This window comes from Pholis gunnellus (genome assembly GCF_910591455.1).
Source record: "Pholis gunnellus genome assembly, chromosome: 10".
Lineage (NCBI taxonomy): Eukaryota > Metazoa > Chordata > Actinopteri > Perciformes > Pholidae > Pholis > Pholis gunnellus.
The window spans coordinates 24,168,470-24,192,220 of NC_136537.1; the positions used below are offsets into that span (position 1 = coordinate 24,168,470).

Here is a 23,751-nt window from a genome sequence, read left to right on the forward strand (position 1 = left end):
ACAGGCCGACTCTGCTGCCGCTGAACAGGTTTTTTAACGATGTGCTCAGAGTTATGCTTTATATTTTGTCACAAACACGGTCACCCAGGGGACACTCCGACGGAGCAGGAGAGAGTCTTTTCTATTTTTTTCGTGTGCATCTATAATGCGTTTGTGTCTTTTTTTGTAAATTTGCATGTTTGCAGTTAAGGTGAAGGAGTAAAAACAGTGGCTGTCTCTCTCTCTCTCTGTGTGTGTGTGTGTGTGTGTGTGTGTATCTCCCAGTGGACAGAAAGACAATGATGCCGGGACAAATAAAGACAGCGTGTCATCGCTCTCTCCTCAGGGAGGTGAGACATCACAGCGGTGACTTTGTCACTCATCAATGTTCTTAAATACACACACACACACACACACACACACACATTTATACACAGAAATGAATGCTCGCTTTAATTACTTTTTATTCCCACATACACATTTTTCTTTCTCGCATGCATTCATCCTTCACACAACCCAACACACACACACACATGTCAGCATCACAATGGTCACCCTGAGCTCTCACGGCAGATAGAAAGACAGACAAAGAGAGAGAGAGAGAGAGAGAGAGTGCAACTATCAGAGAGATGGTACACGATAGAGAAAGAGAGAGGAAGAAGAGGAGGAGAGGAAGAATGAATCATTGTGGTGACGGCGGCTTCCACATGACATGGCCGTCCTCAGGTTGACCTACCGGCTCTGCCCGAGTCCCGAGTCCCAGACATCGTTGCAGTTTCTCGTTAGGCTTCACAGAAGAACACGCTGAACATTATGTTCGTGAAATGTACGGTATGTAGATATTCTTTGATTCATTGCTGCGGTGTATTCTGCTGTGCTTCTGTGTTCAGTGTTGGGAATCCACTGTCTACATTCCTGTCTCAGAAGCAGTTCATGTAACTGTGGCTCTACTTCTCTCTTTCCTCTCTCACATCATCCTTTCTGTCTTTGTCTCACTTAAGACACTCGAGGAGACATTCTCTGAAATAAGGTCGTATTATTATAAAAATATAAAAATACGTCGGGGGGGGAAGGAGATGAAGCTCTGTCCCACCTGAGTTGTCTGTCCTTGCAGACGGCCACCATGACCAGCAGGTTTCCCAGGATGCTCATCAGTATGACCAGAGACAGGAAGCACATCAGAGCGATCCGCTTTGGCATGCTGTTGCTATGGAAACACCAACAAAAAAAAAGACAAAACACAACAACACATCAGTTCAGATCTGCAGAGAGAAACCACAGTCTGCATCGTTTCACAAAAGAAGAAGAAAAGTTAGTTCAGCTGCACTTAAGATTTCTTTCTGTAAAAATCAATCTTCCTTTTATCAGCCTGTATTTCGCCACATCAGCGAAAAAGAAATCCACTCCCACTAATGGCTTGACTCAACTCTTCTAAATTAAGTTCAGGAATCGGTGTAGTTATTGGTAGAAAGCAGGATTTATCTGCTGCTCATAAAGTCAAACGGTGAATCTACAATATGTGACATTTATTCCAGATCCACAGCGAGACGACACAAACTAGTCCAGAGTGTTTTTTTATATTTTGATGTTGCTATCATAAAAACATCCACGCCTGATCAGCCACGCGACACATTTAAAATCAGCAACACGAGCATCAGAGGTGTTGTACTCGACCGACTGCTTTAAAAGGTTGAGATTCCAAATACACGAGAGCCTGAAGGGTTTAACACCGTCAGCAGGCCTCGGCAGGGAACACGTTAACGTTACGTTAACGTTAGTGGAGGAGGACCTGGCTACGTTAGCGTGAGCTGCCAAAGACACAGAAAAAGAAATGAGCATTATTATTATAATTATTTTAGACTCATCAACATCTATCGGCATCCGTCTGAAATATGTCAATCTAATAGTTAATATCTTTGTGTGTTGACACGACACGCTTGGCTCCAGCACAGGAAGATGAAATCTTCAAAACTCACATCGTCCTGATTGATGTTTTTCTTTTTCAATCTCTGCAAAATCAAAGCGGTGGAGCATCAGGCTATTTGAGAGATATCGTTCCAGCGCTACGGGAAACTTCAAAGCTTTCAATCTTCTTGAATTCCGAACTGAAAACTCAATAAGTTGAACTTTTCCACTCGTATCTGGGTACGATATGTCAGTGCTTGCTGCCACTGCGCCTCCACCCAAGCATCCACCCTTATGTGAGCCTAGAGAGGACGTAGCATCATGACGAGGTCAGCGCCTAGAAGCTGAGTAAATACTCAAATAATACGCAGCAATTTATCGACAATAATTACAGAAAATATATCTCCAAATAATCCAAAATGGAGTCCAAACATTTTGATGCCAGCAAACGTCCGCTGATATCTGCATCTTCAAAATGACAGAGGCCTTAAATGGAGTCATCGCTGTAGCGAGAGCTGAAAGGCATAAACTCAACATCTCTGCCACCGAACGATCAATTTCACTGACGTCTTTGGCATTTTCATCCATAGTGATTCACAATGAGCGGATTCTTTGACAGCACACGTCTTAGTCTGTGAAGAAAACAGCAAAAAAAAGTAGCTTTTTCCTCTCAGGTTCAGGAGGCCTAGGGCGCTAATTCACGATGCGCCACCAGGACCCGTAATATATTTTACGTCGTGAAAACTGCAGACGATGCATCTCTGCTCCTATACGTCTACTATAACCTTGGCACGGCTTCAACAAAACGTCTCGAGGTACAACAAAGTAGTCTGCGCGAGTTCTGAATCAAAGCCCTCGGAGTGAGTTGTGTGGACTTGTTTAATCTCAGACTTGTCGGTAATGCATTACGGGAATCCCGCTGAGGCTCGTGGTCTCTCGCACTTGAAGACTGGCCTTGACTTCAAGTACGAGTACTTTATTCCATTACAGAAGCAACATTTTAATCTGTCTTCTCCCGGGTCTTTGTCCGGCAAGTCCACTGGAAAGTTTTGGGGCAGTTTATTTATGGATTTTTATTTTCTGTCCACGTTATCTGCAATATGCTAATACGGCGCCTCAGTGAGTCGCTGCTCAACGTCCGTCTCTATCTGCCAAATGATTTTACTCTCACCATCTGAGGTTCAAACGCGAATGTGATAGTGTGCAAATGAGGCTTGTTCTTTGATCAGTGGTGCCAACACACTAATCAGATCAAATGGGAAGGCTGACAGCTTCTCAACAGAAGCATCATTATCCCCCAAAAAACCTTTAGAACGGCCTCCGCACCACCACACTAAGCTTCTTTCATCTTGAATTTGTCGGCTGCACAGTCCGACCTTTCTCCGGAACGAGACATTGATACGAGCGTGATTGTAGTAGCGACCACCTTTTAACACAGTGTAACAGGCAGCATACACATGTCCTCGCTCAAACTGGATTTGACAATGCATGAGCCGCACTTTGTCTCTGCGCTTTCTGAACACACTCTTCCTGATCATTAGTTACCTGCGTCTGATCTGCTCCCTCATTGTTAGGGAACAATTCAATACCATTTATTTTTTTTGCAAATGACAAGGTGGTACAAAATGTACACGATCAGCAACACCATTGTAACCTGAAAGCTTCAGTACAACTGTAGTCCTCTGCTGAGCTTCGATGCTCAGTTCGGCCCCGTGGAATTGTATGTTTCTGCAAAACACGGATACGATTTTATGATCTTATTATTTTGCCCGTTGGATGAAAGTTATGTTATTTATCAATTAATGCACTGCCTTCCTCTGTAAGCTTCTGTATATCGAATGTGTGCTTAGCTTACAGAAGACCACAGGTGAGATGTTGGAGGCATTTGTGGCAACAAATATGCTCTCTCACTCCACACCATGTGCTCTAAATTAATTTTCCAGATGTACGAAGAGCTCCTTCTGCACACCCTCATTTGCTCTTGAATCTGCGACACTGTGGAAGAGATTGCAGCGACGCAACTACTGAGCAAAACGGAGAAGTCGAAACGTTGTTGACATCCGATACACATGAACTTTGACCCGCAGCTAAGCTGAACTTCTGCCTCGCAATCAGCAAGCTAGCAGCCCCAATTAAGGCCAGATGAGGACTGACTAGGGAAATACCTCCAGACAAGAAGCTCTAAAAAGCTCCAATCTGTCATGAAGACAGAGTGCACGCACACACACACACACACACACACACACACACACACACACACACACAATATCGGCTTTATTTCTACCTGTTTTTTAGGGTCTGAGTGATTTTGATGCGTCTGCTAAATGTGATCTTAGCTGTAACAGGAAGTGAAAAAAGATGACCTACTCTGCCTCAGAATATCTTCTGCATCACAGTCTATTTTTAAGTCCTCTCAGAGGCTCCATATCAGGTATGAACGAGCTGCCGAAGTGCTGCTGATTGGATCCAAAGAGCACGTTTTAGTTTCTTCTTCAGCCCTGATGAATGCAGGCAGGAACCTCGGTGGTCCACACGGACGGCCTGAAGAGTCGACTGTGCGCCGCCTGACTGAACACTCCGGTGATTCTGCATGAGCATATTACGTCAACACGTCGACTGAAGTGAGCTGATGGCACGGAAGCTGTCACCTTTGGGGGCCTGTACAACGTTGCAGTGGATGTGGTGAAAGCATTCGCTATTGCATTCAAATGTTAAGCTTTTAAAATGTCTCTTTTTCTCCTCAAGTCAGAACAGAAGCGTGATGTTAGTTTCACTTCGCCTCACATTCGGCTGTAGATGATGTCATCAAACGCAAAAACACCACAAGCTACGCAGCTCGTCTGGAGTAGTCATTCATCTTTATCATTTGGTTTTAACTTTTTTTATTTTGCAAATTTGTTTCTGTCTGCTGCACATTTACAACCTGGTTTCACTCCCAACTCCTCAAATATAGACAGCGATGCATGAGGCTTCCTTCAGCGTCTGTATGAGACACACTGGACTTTCAACAATGTAAACCCATCTGCATCGCTATTACACGGTGAGATTAACTGACGTACTATATCAGAGATCAGAGATAGGTTGGACGGGTGAAACCAAGTTAAAGTTGCTATTTTACAGTAGTTTTGTTACGTGATTTCTGTACTTTACACCAGTTACGTAACAGGCATACTTATTTGAACCCAAACCACAATCTTTTCCTGAACTATACCAAGTGGTTTTGATGCGTAAGCAAGCCTTGAAACAAAGTGAACCTACGTTGGGAGTTTATTAATTTTTTTTAAGACACTATGCATGAAATAAGGGGAAAAGACACAACATCCCTGACTCATCAAAAACTGACCCCAAGCATCAGTATTTGATGAGTTGGGAGTGAATACTTGTTGACATTTACTTAATTTATGCCTCTCTAATTTAAGTTGTTAGCAGAAAACTGCTGGAGCGGAGTACAGCACATTAAAGCACGATTAAAAAACATAAGATTCAAAATAAAGAAAACGCCACAAAAAGGGGGTTTGGTTACTCGTAGACTGCTAAATATTGCAGAGTTGACTCTGATGTACTACATGCAGGGCTCATGCATCATTTAAGATCTGCGCTCCTCTGACAGTCCTAGAAAGTTCTCGTTCATCTGAGGACGACAGCATCAGGACACTTCCTGTGTCTGTGAGAGGTCCTACAGGAAACAGCTGATCCATAAGAGGGGGCAATTTAAAATAGAGCCAACCGGGTTCGGTTTGTCTGAGCATCAGGAAGGAAACATAAGGATCATCACTGCTGTTCATCCCAGACGCTGAACAGAAGATTCTGCCTCCCGTGTTGAGCTTCACAGTGGCTGTAACCACCAGTTATGAGAAGGTGAGAATGCTTCATCAGGTAAAGGATGGTTTCTTGCTGAAATGCACCTTGGGAGTCGTAGTTGACCACTTTTCTTTATGTAAACAGGTTGGAACACACCCATGTATCTTTTATGAAAGAACCAGATATTCATCTTTTTGGAAATCTTTTGTACTGATGATTCAACTGAGAGAGTTTATGTCAATCTAAGCCTTGGAAGAGCTTCAATTACAAGTCCCCTCCATTGTGTGAGGTAGAACATGAATGTGACTAAATGAAATAACTCTCCCACTCTTTTGACTTATTATTTACCTTTAAGGTTCTCTTGTTTTGTTTGTAAGAGGGATTCCCTAAAAACTGCTGGCCTGATATTCATGAACCTTGGAGAGGTGGAGCACGGGACTCCCATGATTTTGGAGCGGATCCAAATCACTTATACACACTTTATTTTTCACTCATAAAGATTGCCTTGGCAGAGGTCTGCACGCTCCAAGTGCCCTTCTAGTTATTTGATAACTGGTAAGCAGCTTCATACATCTTACTAAACCACATTTCTGCAGTGGAGGATGTGCACTTGCTAACCCCAACAGGACCAGATCTCACCCATCCCAGCCTGTTTTCTCTGTTCATGCTCTTATCAACAAGAAAGGCCTCACATTTGACATTGTGTCTCACAAAAAAACCAAAACATTTTGGCTGGAGCTGAAGGCCTAAGTGGGAATCCCTAATTGCAAACAATAGCTGTCTGGACACTGGCGTTCCCTCTCAGCAGGCAAAGACAAGCCGGCTATTATGCAGACTGGCACCAGAGGCCGTGGGCGCCGTCTCAACTGGTATCAAACGCTGCTTCTCAGCGTCATAAACAAGCGAAAATGTGTCGAAATAGACGGCTGGGTCATGACAGAGTCTCCTGCTGGCTGGGACCAAAAGAGAGCAAACGAGGACGCCGAAAAAAAAGAATAATTATGCGTGAAAGCTCGGGACGCTTGTTATTCAAGCAGAAATGAGCGTTCTCACACAACTCAGTGATTCAAAGTCTTTGTATCAAATGTGATAAAGAAAAAATGATTTAGAGACTCTGAGTCCTGAACTTCAGTAAATGTTTTTTCACATCTGTATCCATCTAAAACCTCAAATTTATGGAAATATAAAAATTTTGTTCTGACAAGGACATACAAATAAACAGTCACTAAACTAACACCTGTATGTGATCTTTTTAAATAAACTAAACATTCCTACCAGCTCCAGGATCAATAAATCAAACTACACCTTTGTAGATGTATCAAATTGCCAATCAAGTTCTGACGTGGTGTTTCGGTCACAGCTCACCTCTGAACTGTTGGTCTGAGCGTTGCTCTTCTACCTGCCGTCTGTTTTTACAGTCCCAGTAGATTATTTTCTTTGCCGTGACGAGGGCTCTCTAAGAGGCTGAGGTTGGCCTCTGAACGACAGGTTTCTGTTCCTGCCGAGCCGAGGGGTCAAACTGAAGTTTTGTTGCTGTTAGGCTCTGTTGTCTTTACCTCACCTCGCACAGGGAGCTTTTTACAGCATAAAAAGGCTCAAGAGAGAAGCAGCAATACGGTATGAAACACAATCCGGTTTAAAAGTGTCGGCGGTTAAAAAGCTCCAGAGAGCATTAAAGTGTTTTTGACGGTTCAAACAAATGCAATTCAAACCAGGTCGCTGCCTTCAGAGCTCGTAGTGGGATCAACATTGTGAGCAACATTTGGTCTGAAGGAAACTTTTCTGTTTGTCTTAGCTAATGAGGAAAAACTCTGGTTTCATATTTGTATTGTTTGGTAATGAGAACATTTTACTCAACGAGTACATTATTGAGATCGGGGGAAAAACTAAAAGTAAAGAGACACCAACAGCCAGACGCCAAACCCCAGGTCAGACAAACGGGACAGGAAACAAAGACCAATAGTACAAATACTTCTGAAACTGTTGTAAACATTCGTCACACATATCAGACCAAGCTGCTCTTCAACTCTGACCCACTGTTCTCACCGTAGTTCTGTGCACATAGTTTTTCTGTGTAATGAGCGATTATAACCATTATTCCTTATAGTTATAATTCCAATGTCCAGTCCCAACTTTTAGCACTAATGACTACTACAGCAAGGTGAGACGTAAGATGGCCGTGTAGCTCATCTATCATTTAATGCAGGAGACCAGAGTTCATGTCGTGTCAAAGACCTGCAGTTAATCGTAACCATGATACGTCCCTAACTTACCCAAACTCTTACGCATGCACAGATATTGCAGAAAGCCACAATGCATGTAGACACTGGTTGCAGAATTGTCCATCATCAACCTTAATGTGCACTCGCTTTCTGTTTTACTTCCAAATAAAGATTTTAAGATAAAAACAAAACTCATTTCAATCCATTTTTGTTTGAGAATCAAACATGGTGACACCTCTCATGTTCACGAGCAGTTTGGTTGTCCGACTGCTCCTATTTCTAATCCCTTGAGGACTTGGATGTCACCATGTTCACACATCTCAGCTACAGTATTTACAGTCCTTCAGTCCGCTTCTCTTTCACTGCCTGTCATCACGAACATGTTTTTCAGAAGGCCTCCACATCGACAGATCTTACCAATCAATAATCAGTCACCAAGCAAAGACAAGGAAGAAAAGCAAAGGTGACGATCTGACTCGACCGGACATTTAGCGAAGCATTCATCCGATTCTTTCACACAGCTAACTGAAGCGTGTGAAAGCTTGCATGTGCACCCGTCATCATGACTGTAAATGTCAATCTAGAGTAACTCCCTCAACCTCCCTGTAGCGCAGCACTTTACTGAGCTCGCTGTCTAAAACCCAGCAGCCCCCCTTCCAGTGGTCTCAGAGCTTTTAACCTCCAGCAGTGTTAAAAACAGAATCCGTCTGAAGCAGCGTGGCTCAGATCGACTCCAGTCGTCAACTTTTGACAACTTTTCCCGAACACCAATGCATCGATTCCACCTCCCAAAACAGAGGTTCTTTGTGCAAATAGAACGCTGTAATTGGCCCAAATGCTGCAGTCAAGGAGAACGACGCTCGCAGCAAAAAGAAGAAGAAACTCACACGAAGGAGGATAACTAGACAGAACCTGACAGCTTCGGCAGGATCTCTTTAAAACTGGGAAAACACCATCTGCACCAAATTAATTGCACAAGAGAAGCAATCATTATCATCAACAGTGCACAATTGCAATCATTCAGTCACGTACACACACACACACATACACACACACACACACACACACACACACACACACACACACACACACACACCGTTTCACAGTGTCTATTCAGACTCCTCAAACTCACACAAACATATTCATTTGTATGTCAATCACGATCCATTCACTTCCCTTATTTCAGCTGTTTCTCTTGACGATGGAGCGTCATCCCTTCCTCAATAATGCCTCTTCCTTTCTCTTCCTCTCACACACACACACACACAGCCTTTTATTTCCCCGTCAAGTATTTCCCAAATGTTTCTAACTCAAACACATGCACACATGATGCGTCCATCAGCGTATTTCCCAGATATTTCGTCAAATCCAGACTGCATTTATTTCTGTAAATTGTTCCGTCTTTTCAGTCTAAATCACAAAAGAAAGAGGAAAGCATCCGATTGAGCATGCAGAAGATTCATCCTGTTCATGTGTCTAAATTCTGGAGACACGTAAGGCAACTTTTCATTTCACAGGAGGCGGAAAATCAGAATTCTGCATCAACAAACATCAACACCGATGGAACACGTTGGATATGTCTTATGTTTCCCTGACGTGTCCGAGGAGCAGCCACGAACAGGAGCGGTTTGCTAATGTCATTTTTCAGGGTTTTTTGTGGGTATCAGCTGCTGCTCATTGCCAGTCATACAAGCCTCACATTGCTCATTTTGTTCTGGGGATATGCAGGAAGAATTCCCTGAGTCAGGGCGCTGTCAGTTCTAACTTCTAACCAACTGACAGATGACTGACGGGCTCTGCTCCTCCCTGTTTCTCAGATGAATTTGCTGCTTGAGTTTTGATTCATGTTTTGAAACCGGACGGGCATAGAAGCCGCTTTGAATGACTGAAATCAGTTTAAGATGACAAATCATGCTCAACTTCAGTAAATGTTCATAAGAGTCAGAGTTAAGACGTTACAAGTTGTCAAAATACGGAAGTACGCGTCCCCTGAATTGGCTTGACTCAGCCGCTTCCTAGTCAATATTTTCTGATATGAAAATTCTGATATGTCTGAATTTTCATATCAGACAAAGAGTACCCCATACATATTGCTTGTAAAAGACCTGCTAAACCTGTAGAAAAGAGAACAAGTTTAGAAGTATTTTGAAGGCCACCGTTACACTGCGTCTTTAATGGACTCATTCAGTGAACGACTAAGGATCCCTCGGTGTTCTACTCAGAAGGTCTTCTGTTTCAGCAGCAGTCAGATTTTGAATGAAGACTTTTAGATGTGTCTATTGTTTGTGGACTGTATGAGTTTCCCTCCTGGGAATTAATAAAGCTTTCTAACTGACTAAACTGAGATACGCCTGCTTTTGAGAAGCTGCTTCGCTGCCATGTGGAGCTGCAATAACTTTAAACTGTCCAAAGAAACTGCAACATCCAGGTCTGTTTTCCCTGTTTCCAGTTCATATTTCCTGCTTTACGTTTGGTAGACTCCCCTTGGTCTCTTGTTTCCCGCCTGTGTGATTACTCACTCCTCCCTGATTAGTTTCAGTGACATGTGTTCAGTCTTTGTGCTCTCCTGGTTTGTTGCCAGTTCGTCTTCATAGTTAACGTTCCTGCTTTTTGTTCTAATGATAAATTAGACCTTCCTTCTGTCTAATGAGTCTCATCCTACAGCCTTGTGTTTAGGAGTAAAGACTTTCTATTCCATCTTCCCTGTATTAGAGTCTAACTACTGAGTTCATTGTCTGTTGGCACCCGTGTGAAACAAACAAACAGAAGCCACAGAGAAATGTGATTTTCCAACAGAATGAGGACTTCCTGTTTCCTAGAATACCTAATAGCTGAGCTCATTTCAGCAAACTGAATCTCATCAGTCCTCCTGAGATGGTCTCCTGAACGTAATGCCACGACCCCGTCTCCCTGCATGGGACGGTTAATGATGTGTGACCAATATTACAGGCAGCGGAGGACAATGAGTGTCCACTAACCTCCCTGACACTAAATACACCAGAGAGGGTTCAGAATAGAAAAGGGCCTCAGAGCCACTTTCATCACAAGTTCACACTGAGACACACTCTGTGTGCAGTCTGCCTCGTGATGAAAGCCATTTAAACCTGGGACGTCCAGTGTGTGTGGGAAAATAAAATGCCCGTCGTCTTACAATGGGAAGGGGAACTGACTTTACAAAGGGCAACCAATGCAGCGCTGCAAAGCCGGCTAAAGTAACAATTAATATTGAAAAGCTCAACATTACGTTCACTCTGGAATCAGTTTTTGCATTTAACTCGTACTGTGAAACTTGCCCTGAGCGTTCCTTGAAAACTAAATACAAATAAGGAAACATTTAGAGCAAAACTAACACGGCAACTATCAAACAACGGGCCTTTTCTCACAGCAGACATTTATAGGAAAAGCACATGTTTCTATTATTCAAGTGTTTCCGGTGCGAGTGACAGTGAGCCAGCAGACAAAAGGAACCTGAAATCAAAGCAGCCAAATCAAATCAAAGTACAAATCAAAATGTCTGCTGATGGCTCAGCCCAAGGCTAATGTGGATTTCGCTTCATAAAGGTGTTTGAAGCAGGTGACTCTTAAATGGTGATGTATTAAATCCTTATCATGTCCTCCAGCTGGTTCTAATCGCTTCTAATGAATTAACCTGCATACGCCGCTCAGGTATGAACATATTACTTGTAACTGTTTGCTACAATCACCTGCAATGACTCACTTGTGGAGGAAGACATGCTGTGGGTTCTATAAATACCGGTCGCTCGAAGAAGTCGGCAAATGCCACGGATTTAATGCTCCCTTTCAATGCGTAAGAAATAATGAGGCTCGGGCATTTTCTCCTCTACACCTCGCACACCCAACCCTCCATCTCGCCAAACTAACGTGAGTCACAGTTCTTACTTCAGTCAGAAGTCAAAGAAACAGGCTGAAAACTTTTCTCAGAGTCATTTACAAATTTCTTCTCTGATTCAAAATCAAATTACTGACAAAACAGCACGAAACATCAGATAACTGTGTTAGTGTGGAAAAAGAAGCGATGTGTCACATGCGGGTAATTGTCTTCATAACAATTTCTCCGAAAGGCACAAGGTGTGATTCTGGCAGCTTCCCTGAGGTAGAAAGTAACACACGACACGGCCACTCAGTACGAGTTCAGCCTCATCCGATCCTCTGGTTGCACATCCATTTCTCCTCCAATCATCAATCATTTATTGGCCCGTAATGAAAAGGGAATCCGGAAATGGGCTGCACCTGGTGCGGGTTTGGTGCTGAGACGGCATTAAGACATGTGTGACCCACCAGACCTCCACATCCTCCACCTCCAGCCTCCCGCCCCATCAGACAAAGACGACAAAGACTCTGAGGCGAAATTACTAAATGACTGCCGTCATGATTGACATCTCTTTCGGTGGAGTCGTGCTGCTCAATTTCCGAACCAACTGGCGGCACGTTATGAGTCAGAACTGTCAGCTTTCAGTGTGAACTCTGCATGTGTGTGCTCGTCGTTGACGCTTTACCCAACTGGAAGCAGAAGAAATGCTCCCGCTGGAAGAATTTCACGAGTTACATCACTTGAAACTCACGAGGCTCACGGTAATTGGCCTTTTGAGCCAAATGCCGAATCTTGGCCACGCCCCTCGGCGGCTGATACCGACGCAACACGACATCCTTTAGCGTCTGAATGAGATGCGCCGAGCTTTCGAGTGGATCCAGCATAAACCCAGACGCTCAGAGATTCTGCTCCAGGATGTGATGACGTAGAGTGAGAGTAAAACAAACCAGGAGAGGTGTTTGTGTCCCACGTTTCAGAGGTTACTTTAGCGACGCTTGTGACGGGTTTTCTAGGCTTATGTTACGTTTTTTCATTTACTTAGTTTACGTACTTATTTGAAGCCCAACCATGACTTTTTTTTCTAAACCTAACTAAGTTTTGTTGTGGAGGAGATTTATTATATTGTAATTAATTATCAAGCATGATGGGGATTGCATCATTCAATGATGTTTAAATGTAGTCTCGTCAAATGTAGTTTTTGTTGAGAACAAATGCAGTTGTTTGAAGATGTTTTTACGCCAGTATAAATATATTAGAGAGGGAATAATGTGTGTAGGACCGAGGATGGCATTAACCCCTCTGATGACATACTAGTCAGCTTAAGCGTTGTCGTTTCTTCCACACAGAGAGAAGTCACTGTTTGTGACAGATTGACTTCTGTAAGTTACATCTCTAACCAGCGAGTGACAACATGTGCAACAGTAGAATACTTTAAACTGTGGTCTTTACATACTGACAGACTGACTGAAATATTCTGAGGGCCCCTGAGGAGATTCAAGCAGCAGTGAAACAGCAGTTTGGGTTGTTTGGTCGCCATCACACCACAGAGACGCTCAGACCAGCCCGGTGATTGTTGTCACACAGTAAACACTTGAACTTGTGTGAAGCCATTATGTTTAACTTGTTGCTGGCTGATTGCTGAGCATGATTACGGTGGTAGCCATCTGTAACTGTGCTATTAAACTGTAAACACAACTCCGCTTTAAAGCTCTCACGTCTGCAGGGGATCTCAGCCCACCGCTCATCTGTTATTCACAACTTCTGATTAATGAGAACGCCTCAGATGTCTCTTCCTGTCATTCCTCTCGGGGAAGAGTTCAAGAGTTTATCACAAACTGTGTAAAGAGTGATGTGCATCACTTTAAAATCAGTTTGCAACAACATAAAAGGTCAAGTTTGATGTCTGGTGTCACGTATTGCATTAGTTCCTGTTGGTTCTTCAATGATCACCTGTGTACAGCGGAATATGCGGTTGCACAGATGTAGTGCCGCTGGAATGAAAACCCAGAAGTGAGTCAGTATTTTAGTTTTGTTTCCTCGTCTTAAAGTCGATGTCTTTCCCAATGTATTTTGGTTGGATGCCTGAAATGAACTGAAGAGATTTTGATGTTTTGTTCTACGATAATACGCCAGTAAATTCTCCTCTGGTGGTTACGTGTCTTTAAAAAAAGAGTGTAAATGAGACGACTAAGCGTCGTCACTAGAACACTCGTCCTCCTTTAGCTTAGTGGAGGAGACGTGAAGTCATGTGACCGTGCTGGAGTTCCTTTATAGTCCAACGTTAGCTTTTTTTACTTTCACAAGAGATCTTAAAGAGACTTTAAGATAATCTTGTGAAGATTATCTTAAAGAAAAAAAAAACACATAAGCATCATCAGCGTTTGTTTGCCACTGAGATTACTTTCTGAAATAATCCATAAATCCCATCGCTTCTTGTCGTGGGAATCAGTGCGACGCTAACTTCCTGTTAAACAAGAATACGCTGTCCCTGCAGCTCTCTGTGAGGAGAGCACTACGTCCCACTGCGCTTCATGCCTTTCATTCATCACTCGCTCTCTATCACATTAGGAGCTCGTGACTCATTAACCGCTGCATTTGTTTGTAAAATTCAACTAAGACGTCCCACTTATCTCGTTAGCGTAAAACATCTACAGATCTTATCAACAGACTGACACGCTGTCAAGACTTCATGTCAAAACAACTCTTTAAGACATCTAGCATCAAATCAATACAAATTGTATAATGCCTGTGGACGATATCTCCCCCACCTCCTCCATCCCTTACTGTCTCACTCAACTTAAACAACACGTCTTTAGATCGTACGGTAGGCGGAGATGAGCTGGAACTGTGTAATTAGTCTGCTGGAGCCTGGGTTTAAATCTGCACAATGACCTGATTCCTCTCCTCCTTTATTCTCACTGCTGACTACACAAAAAGCTAAATATAAAGAACATGAATGCAATAGTTTTGGAATTTGAGTGACAGCAACCTTTTAAAAAGTTGTGTTTTCTGTTCAAAGCACTACAATGCAGCAGCATCCGGAGTAGAATATGAGATGAAATAAGCAGCAGAGCCAGTGTGCGGTGTGCGGATCTCTCTCCTGTTGGATCTGGGTATATTTTGGGGACTTTGGGAGGTTTTGGAGTCTGCTGCCTCGGGATGGATGTCCGCTAAAGCTCTTAAGATCGGGGATGAGTGCAAAATCGCGTGAGTATATTAGCTACAGGGATTCCCGTACTGGATTCAGAAAGCTCCGAAAAGTAAGTAAGTGTACATCAAAGAGTCAGAGACACTGAGACGGTTGAAATAGGGAAAGAAAGACAGAAATGGAAAGTGAAGGAGACATAAAAGAGGTAGAAATAGAGAGAAGTGGAGGTGTAACTGGGTCAACATCTCACCGTGGTTTGACTGACACATTAATCCATCACTCTGTGTCATCACATTTCCCTTTAAGCAAGAATCAGAGTCAAACTAAAAGGAAAACACTCCTTTCCTCTGCTGACGCTGGTGAGGACGACAAACATACAGATGAGCTTCCCTGAGACGGTTTCTGACAAGTTTGTGCAGAAATTCTTCTTCTTGCATGTTTGTGTCCATCTGTGTCGCTCTCAGAGCAAATTACAGAGCAGGGCGAGAACGCAGACAAACCGTAACGATGCCCTGATCCAAATGCAGCAAAAACAAACGATCAAAGCCGGCAGAGAATATAAAAGGCAAAACATTCAAATGTAAGTACTTCTAAATTGATTTAGCATTTTGAAATGCGGCGTCAAAGCTCGATGAGTCAAAAGACATCGCCGCAGTCAGGAAGTCAGGAAGACAAAAGTACCGACGTGATGAAACTGCGGCTCTATACTGAGACCTGTGTAATAATCATTGTGTTTAGTCAGCATCCTGATGTGCCACACCTGTCAGCTGGATGGAGAAGTGCTCACTAACAGAGATTTAAACACATTTGTATCCTGTTGCCTTTTGTGTGTGAGAAATGTTTTGGATCTTTAATTTTCACTCTTATTAACCAAAAACTGAAGCGAAAAACAAAAGTGTTGATATTTTAACAGCAGGTGTCTATAAAAAAACAAACATCAAATCAACTAAATTTAGTCCAATTTTAATCTTGACGTCTGAACTTTTTTCACTTCTCTTTTGTCACCAGATGGTTATATCCATTTAAATCCATGGCTTTTTCGCAATATATTGCTTATAACGTATGTTGCATGTTAAGCCTTTTAAAGGAATTCCCTGACTTTCCTTTGAGTCATTAACTGTATGTCTGTATGTCTGGAGTATCTCAAAACCACAGCATTTAACTTGGGGGGAGACATTAATGTTTTTTAATCAATTGGGTGAACTGAGCCTGTAACACTAAAGCACGTTGGTTTGTCTCCAAACGTCTGTTATCTGTGTTTCAACCACATGAAAGTTTCCTCCTCATCTCTTCTCCACCATGAGGCAGAATCGTGATTTATAGTTACAATCATTTTTATCCAAACACTGACTGTGTTTGTGTCTGATTCCCTCCAGCGGCCCCTCCTCGCCTGCTGTCTTTGTTCAAGTGTCAAATTTACTGTGTTAATGGGACAAATTAACATTCACACACACACACACACACACACACACACACACACACACACACACACACACACACACACACACACACATGTGCCAGAATGAGTCAGTTTCCTGCAAAGACCCACTGACTCCACACACACCACATATTAATACAACTATATTTGTGAGGATCTTTGTTCGTATCTGACCTGCAGTAACTTCTTCTCGTCACAGTCCTGCAGCCATGCAGGCTGTAATCTGGTCATCCAACATCCTTCGGTTGGTTGTTGTTTTTATAACAACCAAAGGCTCAAATAGCTTCCAACAAGTAGGTGTAACATGCTCAATGTATGAATTAATCAATTAAATCTTAAAGTTCAATGTTTAAATTAGGGCGAACAATTTTGAAATTATTTTTAATTGCGATTCATTTGACTGAAATTGCAATTGTGATAAGTTTTGCAACATTGGAGGGAATGATCGTTTATACATCAGTTGTAATTTTTATTGAAAAACATATAAAAGTGATGATTTCTGCAGGGTTCTGCACCAAACAAAGATGTTTTCTTTAGTCTGTAGAATATGATGTGTCGGCCAGGACAACAGCAGCACAACTATGTGTCATCTAGAATGTTTGCGTTCAACACTTGATCGTCTCCCGCAGTTTGAAAATCGGTGAAGCTGTTGCGATATCGAGACATTTAAATTAGTTGTGCAGCCCTAGTTTAAATAATTAATACAATTATGTGATTTACTTCCTCACTTCTGTTTAACACACTATCATGAAGCATTTTTCTGCTTTGAAGTCTTATCAGAGATGCTGAAAATATCCGGGCATGATATCACAAAGTCAACATCTGGCCGGTTCCAAACAGGAAGAACAAAAAATACACTCGACAGTAAAATGGGTCAGCCAAATGTGAGACGTCTTTTGATGCTGGTTCTTCCCTTTTTTTTGTCTTCTCAGACAAGTTGGAGATTGTTTGAGATGCTTCAACACGAAAGCGCCTCGGCTGAATAAACTGATAACCGCGTGACAGAGATGCACATTAATGCAGATACAGTTTGAAGATACAGCTGGTAGAGAGACATGACACTAATCCAGAAGCACTCTGCGCCGTGCATCTTGACCGGGTCTGAGCGGTGACCAACGAGAAAGCAGAGCTGCTCTGCGACGCCCGATCCCTCCTGACACCCCCCACGCTGCAGCTCCCCTCCCACTCAGACACAGTCGAACTGACCGCGAGTCACAGAAATATCCCAAAACCAACCTGGAGTAAGTACCAGGGGAAAAAGTCCACTTCGCCGGCTCAAAGCCTCATCGCGAGGAAAAACATTAGAACGTTAAACATGCAAGATAAGAGGCAGAAACTCATTTAAAACGGGCACGTTTGATTATTAATGAGTCAAGATCTGAGCATTTATCATCCGAGCATAAAAGAGACACAGTGACACAAACATAACGTGTGAGATGTTTTACTGTTTGTACTAAAAACGGAGATGATGTGGGTCTGCCAACTGTGTCAATGTGTGTGTGCGTACTTGTTCAGCTATCTTTGTGAGGACCAGTTTGAGTTTTAGACCTTCAGCGTGAGGACATTAGGGACAGTGAGGACATTTTGGCCGCTCTTCACTTCCAGGCCTGTTTAAGTGTTCATCTAAACGTTCAGGATAGAATTAGGTTTTAGTTGTGATGATTCGGGTTAAGGTAAGCAGCTGGTGAATACATTATGTCAATGACTGTCCTCAGCATAGAAATAGAACAGGAGTAGAACGGGCATTGAAGTGTTATTTGTGGTGATTGTTGTTAGTAGTTATGGAGACAACACACATCAGTCGGGCCGTAAAGTTGTTACGCAGCTCGCTGGGAAGAGAGCGGACGCAGCTCCGTAGACGGCTGGTTATTTAGCTTGTTAGCTTGTCCGTCTCCGGTGCGGCGAGGAGTGAGTGAATGAATCAAGTGAGACTTCTATATAATCAGACTTCTATATAACCAGATGAGTTGTCATCTGATGGCCGTCAGAAAGAATGCAAGTTGCAGGCACCTCTGCATTGTCTTTTTTCTTGCTCAAGGACACTTCAGCAGATTCTTATAAAAATGGTCCAAGGACAGCCACCCTAATTACTATGCGGCACTGCAGCCTACGTTAAACAGATTGGGGAAATAAGTCTTAATTTGGGGTCAATAACCAAGCTGCTCTTTCCATGACAGAGGAGACTAAATTAGCTTTTCCGATTTGTCACTTTAAAAAAAGTGACACGTATTGTCGTAAAGTGCTTTTGGGCAAAAAAAAATACAACTCAGAGACAAATGACTGCGTCCTCTTGAGACCTTTGCTACATACATGGGGAGTTCAATACACTGTTTTGGAAGTCTACCAAATGAGAATCAGTTTGAACATCTATTTACATAAGTGTGACTATGTACAGTGCTGATGGGTTTTCATCCACATCCTGCTTCACATGCACACAATCACACCGAGGTCTAAGACGCTGTGTGCACAAGCTATTTCCTCCTCCCACAGGTAGCCATAAACGATGACACGCCCTGTTTAACCTCGTGACGATATAATCCTTCACACACCAGCACAGTCTATTGTCAGTCATAAGGATCTAGTGATTGATGACATGGTGTCAGACTTTGAGCTACGCGGACCTGTTTTTATTTTGCATGCTGGAATAAAAATGGTGGAGTTTTCTATTTGAGTAAAACTCTTTATCTGAGTGCATGACAAGGTCATCTGGCCTCAGAACAATTTTGACTTCTGAAATCAAATCTTTGCTGGTTTTAGACTGGAATAAATGTACAGATTATTGATCATCCATTCTTTTACATCTGCACATCATGCAAAAAACAGGAACCATCTGTAACTCTGCACACAAACAGCGATGTGTAAAGAGGTTTAACTGAACTGCTTGTCAAAGACACATACGTGCATATCCATTAAATCCCTTAAACTTAGTAAAGAATGTAAGCATAGCTAATGCCCCGATTCTTCAATTAATCCAAACCGAAACAAAAGTCAAAGTAGTCTGAGTCTTCTTAAAATATCTTAAAAAGGTTATATGAAAAGAGAGAAAGTTTACAACAAATAAAATCAAAGCTACAACAGACTCTACAAGCAGCTAACTTTCTAACTAACTGCAGTGTAAAGCCAACCACGTCATCACTCGATGGCCAGAGCCCCTGACATGGTATAATGAAGGAGAACGTCTGTGGAGAACAGGTAGGAGGGTAGATTGGGTGGGTCAAACAAACACAGGACCACCACCCAGGAGACCGCTGTTCTTGTCCCGTATTGAATCCTTTAACCGTGGACCAGACTAAGATCTTTTCCTAAGCCCGTTTTGTTGTGTAAGTAAACCTAATAACTCCGTAAACCTACAGTATGCCTGACGTTTATTTTAGCAAGACACTGTATGAATGGAAGAAGAGGAAACTTTTTCTGTCAACTAAGTTATTCTAAAATGAGCCAATGTAACGATAACGGGCGGAAACTGACAAGAGGACCTGGTTTTAAATAAACGATAGCGCCCGTCTACAGTTTCATCACAGTTCATGTAATAAAAGAGCAGGTGTCCTTTCACTGTCTTGAGGAAACACTACACCTACTTCAGTTCTTCTTCCTCACTGCACAGGCTTGTAAACAATATCAGATGTGGAAGGATTTTACTTGATGACACGGCTTTAGGAAAAGTAACTTTGAACTGACAAATAGACCAAATTTCAGCTAAATGCTCGTGTTGTTTCGACAGCGATAAGTTACATTCTTATCTTTACCGGAAAAGCTCGAACAATCTGCACATCTGCCCCTGGTGGATTTTAATGTATTTAAAATACACGCAGCTTCTTGCAGCCTCTTTAGAGTATCATTTTAAAGCCCCATCTAACGCACAGACTGTGTAGAGAAAGAGTTCAGCTAAATATGTGGAGGATATTCCTTTACAAATTTAGTTTAGCATATCCTGTGTGTGTGTATCCTTCATCTGTAAATTCTCTCCGGTGTTTTCCTCTCCTGGTCTAATCCGTTCCCCACAGCAGCTTTAATCAGCGGTGAGGAGACGTGTCGTCTAAAACCACAACACAGGAACCCAAAGCACCCAGCAGTGTTCCCCCGTTTCACATCCACACCATTCAAATTAAAGAAAAGGTCTGCTTGTGTCTCATACGTCGGTCTTAGCTTTACCTACACAAATAAAAGCCCTATGACCGGGTTGCACAAGTCTCCATTTATTTAGTCAAACTTTAAACTCAAATTAAATAAAGTTTAATAAATGTAATGCCTGATTACTCAAATTAAAATGAATAAATAAATACCCCGAACATAAACAAGTTGTTTCCTGTGAAGACTAAGACGTTTATTTTGAAAAGACTGTATTCACATTATCAGTGGAAGTCATCACGTCGCTGGCTATTCGTAGGAGAACACACTAAAAATAAGGAATACGTTTTCAAACGATATCATACGAACCGTTGTGTGGAGATACGCTGGTGTGTGCAGGGAGTTGTGTGCAGTATTTTGTGTCTGGGTGTTTAAAAAAAAAGGTGGAGTGTGTGTGTGTGTGTGTGTGTGTGTGTGTGTGAGAGAGAATAAGATCATAAACACTCTCTGCAGCAGTCGTTGGCATGTGTGTATCAAAGAGAACAACTCTGTGTGAAAACACTGTGCAGACTTTAGCTCAGAGCCACTTGTCGGCACAAATTAGTTAATTGTTCTGCACATGAACAACGTGACAGATGTGTTTGGATGGAGAAGCTGGCAATGAAACAATCTCCCGACCCTTCTTTTTAAGTCGCATTTCCTCTTTTTTTCCATCTGTGTTTTAAAACAACACGACTCAAGTTCAAATCTCCTCTGCATCCAGATCAGGAGAGACATATTGGGAAATAGTTCCCCTTTCTTTGTGTTTCCTGCTCTTGTCCTGTACTACTGTACTATTGTACTACTGTACTGTTGTACTACTGTACTGCTGTACTACTGTACTCCTGTACTGCAGAAGGAGCATGCAGCTTTCTACGTGGGATAAATGGCGTTAAGAGTGTTGTGCTTCGTGAGGGAAAGTAAGATTAAAGAGTTGCACAACCCCTCACATTTTATTCAGAAAGCCAGTGGGAAATGGTGACCTGTGCAGAACACTGTGCACTGAGTATGGACATTAAAATGTCTTTTTTAAAAGGGCAATGTGTTCTAGAAAATGAACATTTTTACATTTTTTCAGATATGGAAAGCAATTAAGTCAATGAGGCTTCTATTCACAGTGTTTTGTGGGTTTCCTTCGACTTTATGTACATTTATTTGATTTAATGTCACCTAATGCTGTTACAGGTTGCATATGACAGTGCAACTTTGACACAATGTAGTTCAAAACTATTTTTGTCACAGCCTTTGAAAAGTCCTAAAACGCTTTCATTCATGCCCCCAGTTTACCCCCCCCCCCCCAAATAAAATGGACACGACCGTATCCTCAATGCTAGCCACACCCAGGTGTGTGTGTGTGTGTGTGTGTGGAGGAGATGCCATGAGTTGTGTGAAAGAACAGGCAGACGGAGAATCTTGCAGGATGTTTGCTGTTTTCCGAAAGCAGAGGATCAAAGAGCAGGGGGAGGCTTTGGAGGCTGAACTGGCACGCGCCTGGAAGTGCTATCAGTGACAGATGGGATGAATCACCTTGTCAGGCATGAATGGAAACGGGTTGGAAACACTGTATAATGGCACACACACACACACACACACACACACACACACAATCCACCTCCTGTCCATCTGGGAGGAAAAGAGATTCAGAGGCTTGACAGACTTCAGTTTTTGAGGGATTTTGACAGCATCGTTCGTGTCTTTGATTCAGAAATGATTCTGCTGAAGTTAAATGAGGGCCAAGGCATCATTTCTTGTGTGTGTGTGTGTGTGTGTGTGTGTGTGTGTGTGCACGCTCAGCCTCATGCATCAGCAAATTAACTTATTTATTTTTTTGTTTGAATGGAGGATTTTCTTATTGAGATTACGTAAGCAGCTGCTGAATGAATTATTCAGTCGAAAAAGGCTGTGTGTGCTGTGTCGGCTGCCAAGTCTGCACTCTGCTAACGCAGCCACCAAACGGCATGAGTAGGGCTTGAATAGAGGGAGAGAAAAGAAAGAATAGACTCTGATTGTGCTGCCACCGCTGCAGCGAAGAACCAATGTGTCAACATTATGTACAGGTGGCCTGACGTGATGGGTGATGAATGGACCCCTGATGGAGGGGGGACAGAGAGCAAACGCTGCCACACCCTGCATGTGTACATTGTAAGAAAATAGGCAGTATCATCACCTGGAGGGCGATGTTTACACCACTTATCCATCTCTTGCTAAGTCCATGAATGGATTGCATAGAGGTGAAAAAAAAGAATAAAACAGCCGAGTGAACTGAACGAGTGAGCAAACAAAAGAATGAGTGAGCAAACAATCCACAATCGTACTGTAACAACGCGAGCGGAGGCAGAGGCCACCCGCTCCTTCAATCGCTCCGTTTGGCTTCACGCTGGCTGAAACGTCGCTGTTGAAAGCAATCATCCAGAAAACAGGATCTGTCACAGAACACCTGAGGCGGCGAGGAGACGGAAGGTAGACCGCAGAGCGAGAGGGAAAGCTGATTCTAGGAGGGGAAAGGAGAAGCTGGCTGCTATCTGATCGCCATGAGTCTGTCTGACTGCATCGTATTGACTAATGGCTCGAGCACGCGGGCCTGTTCCGGGATGGTCGCGCTCGATGGTTGCATAAAAGTCCCCGACATGAGCTATTACGTTGCAGGATGTGTTGTGCCATGTGAAATATAAGTGTTGGTAAAAGATAGCTATAGTGTGACACTCCATGGATATTAGTAGGAGCATTCTTCTTTCACGCAAGGTTGGCTGGTGAAGCTGCAGGGTCTTCTTCAAGGGCAGCTGATGCTCGCTATAAGAAGATTTGCTGCTGAGACGTGCAATGTCTTCTGTCATCCCAGCAGTGAGTGGAGGACCCGGGGCATTCTCATTTCCTCCATTTTGCACCTCCTCGACTCCTCGATCCTCCAGCTTGTGACCCGGAACTTGATCTCATTGCTGCATCTTGAAGGATGACCCAATTCCTAAAATGCATCTAACGCAGGCGGCAACCTCCTGCATTCTCTCTAATGTCCACCAGGGGGCGACTCCTCTGGTTGTATAGAAGTCTATGAGAAAATGACTCTACTTCTCTCTTGATTTATTACCTCAGTAAACATTGTAAACATTAGTTTATGGTCTCAATCTCTAATTTCAAGTCTTCTTCAATACAGCATGATGTTAATTTAGTAAATGATGGTCCATTTAGAGTCAAACAGACCATAAAGCAGGGGATGCTTTAGGGCGGGGCTACACGGTGATTGACAGGCCGCTGCCGCTGCCAGAGCCGTATACGGTGTCTCTACGTCACAATTACTACGTCCACTTCTTATATACAGAAA

The 23,751-nt window shown here is 42.9% G+C and overlaps 1 protein-coding gene across 1 annotated transcript in view; it reads right to left on the minus strand.

Annotated features, from left to right (window-relative positions):
- The window catches only part of htr4 (5-hydroxytryptamine receptor 4), a 140,090-nt gene that overhangs the window by 64,422 nt on the left and 51,917 nt on the right, over positions 1-23,751 (minus strand). The window contains exon 3 of the mRNA XM_079167025.1: positions 1,073-1,186. Within this exon, the coding sequence (XP_079023151.1) occupies positions 1,073-1,186 (114 nt within the window). The remainder of the gene's footprint in view (positions 1-1,072; positions 1,187-23,751) is intronic.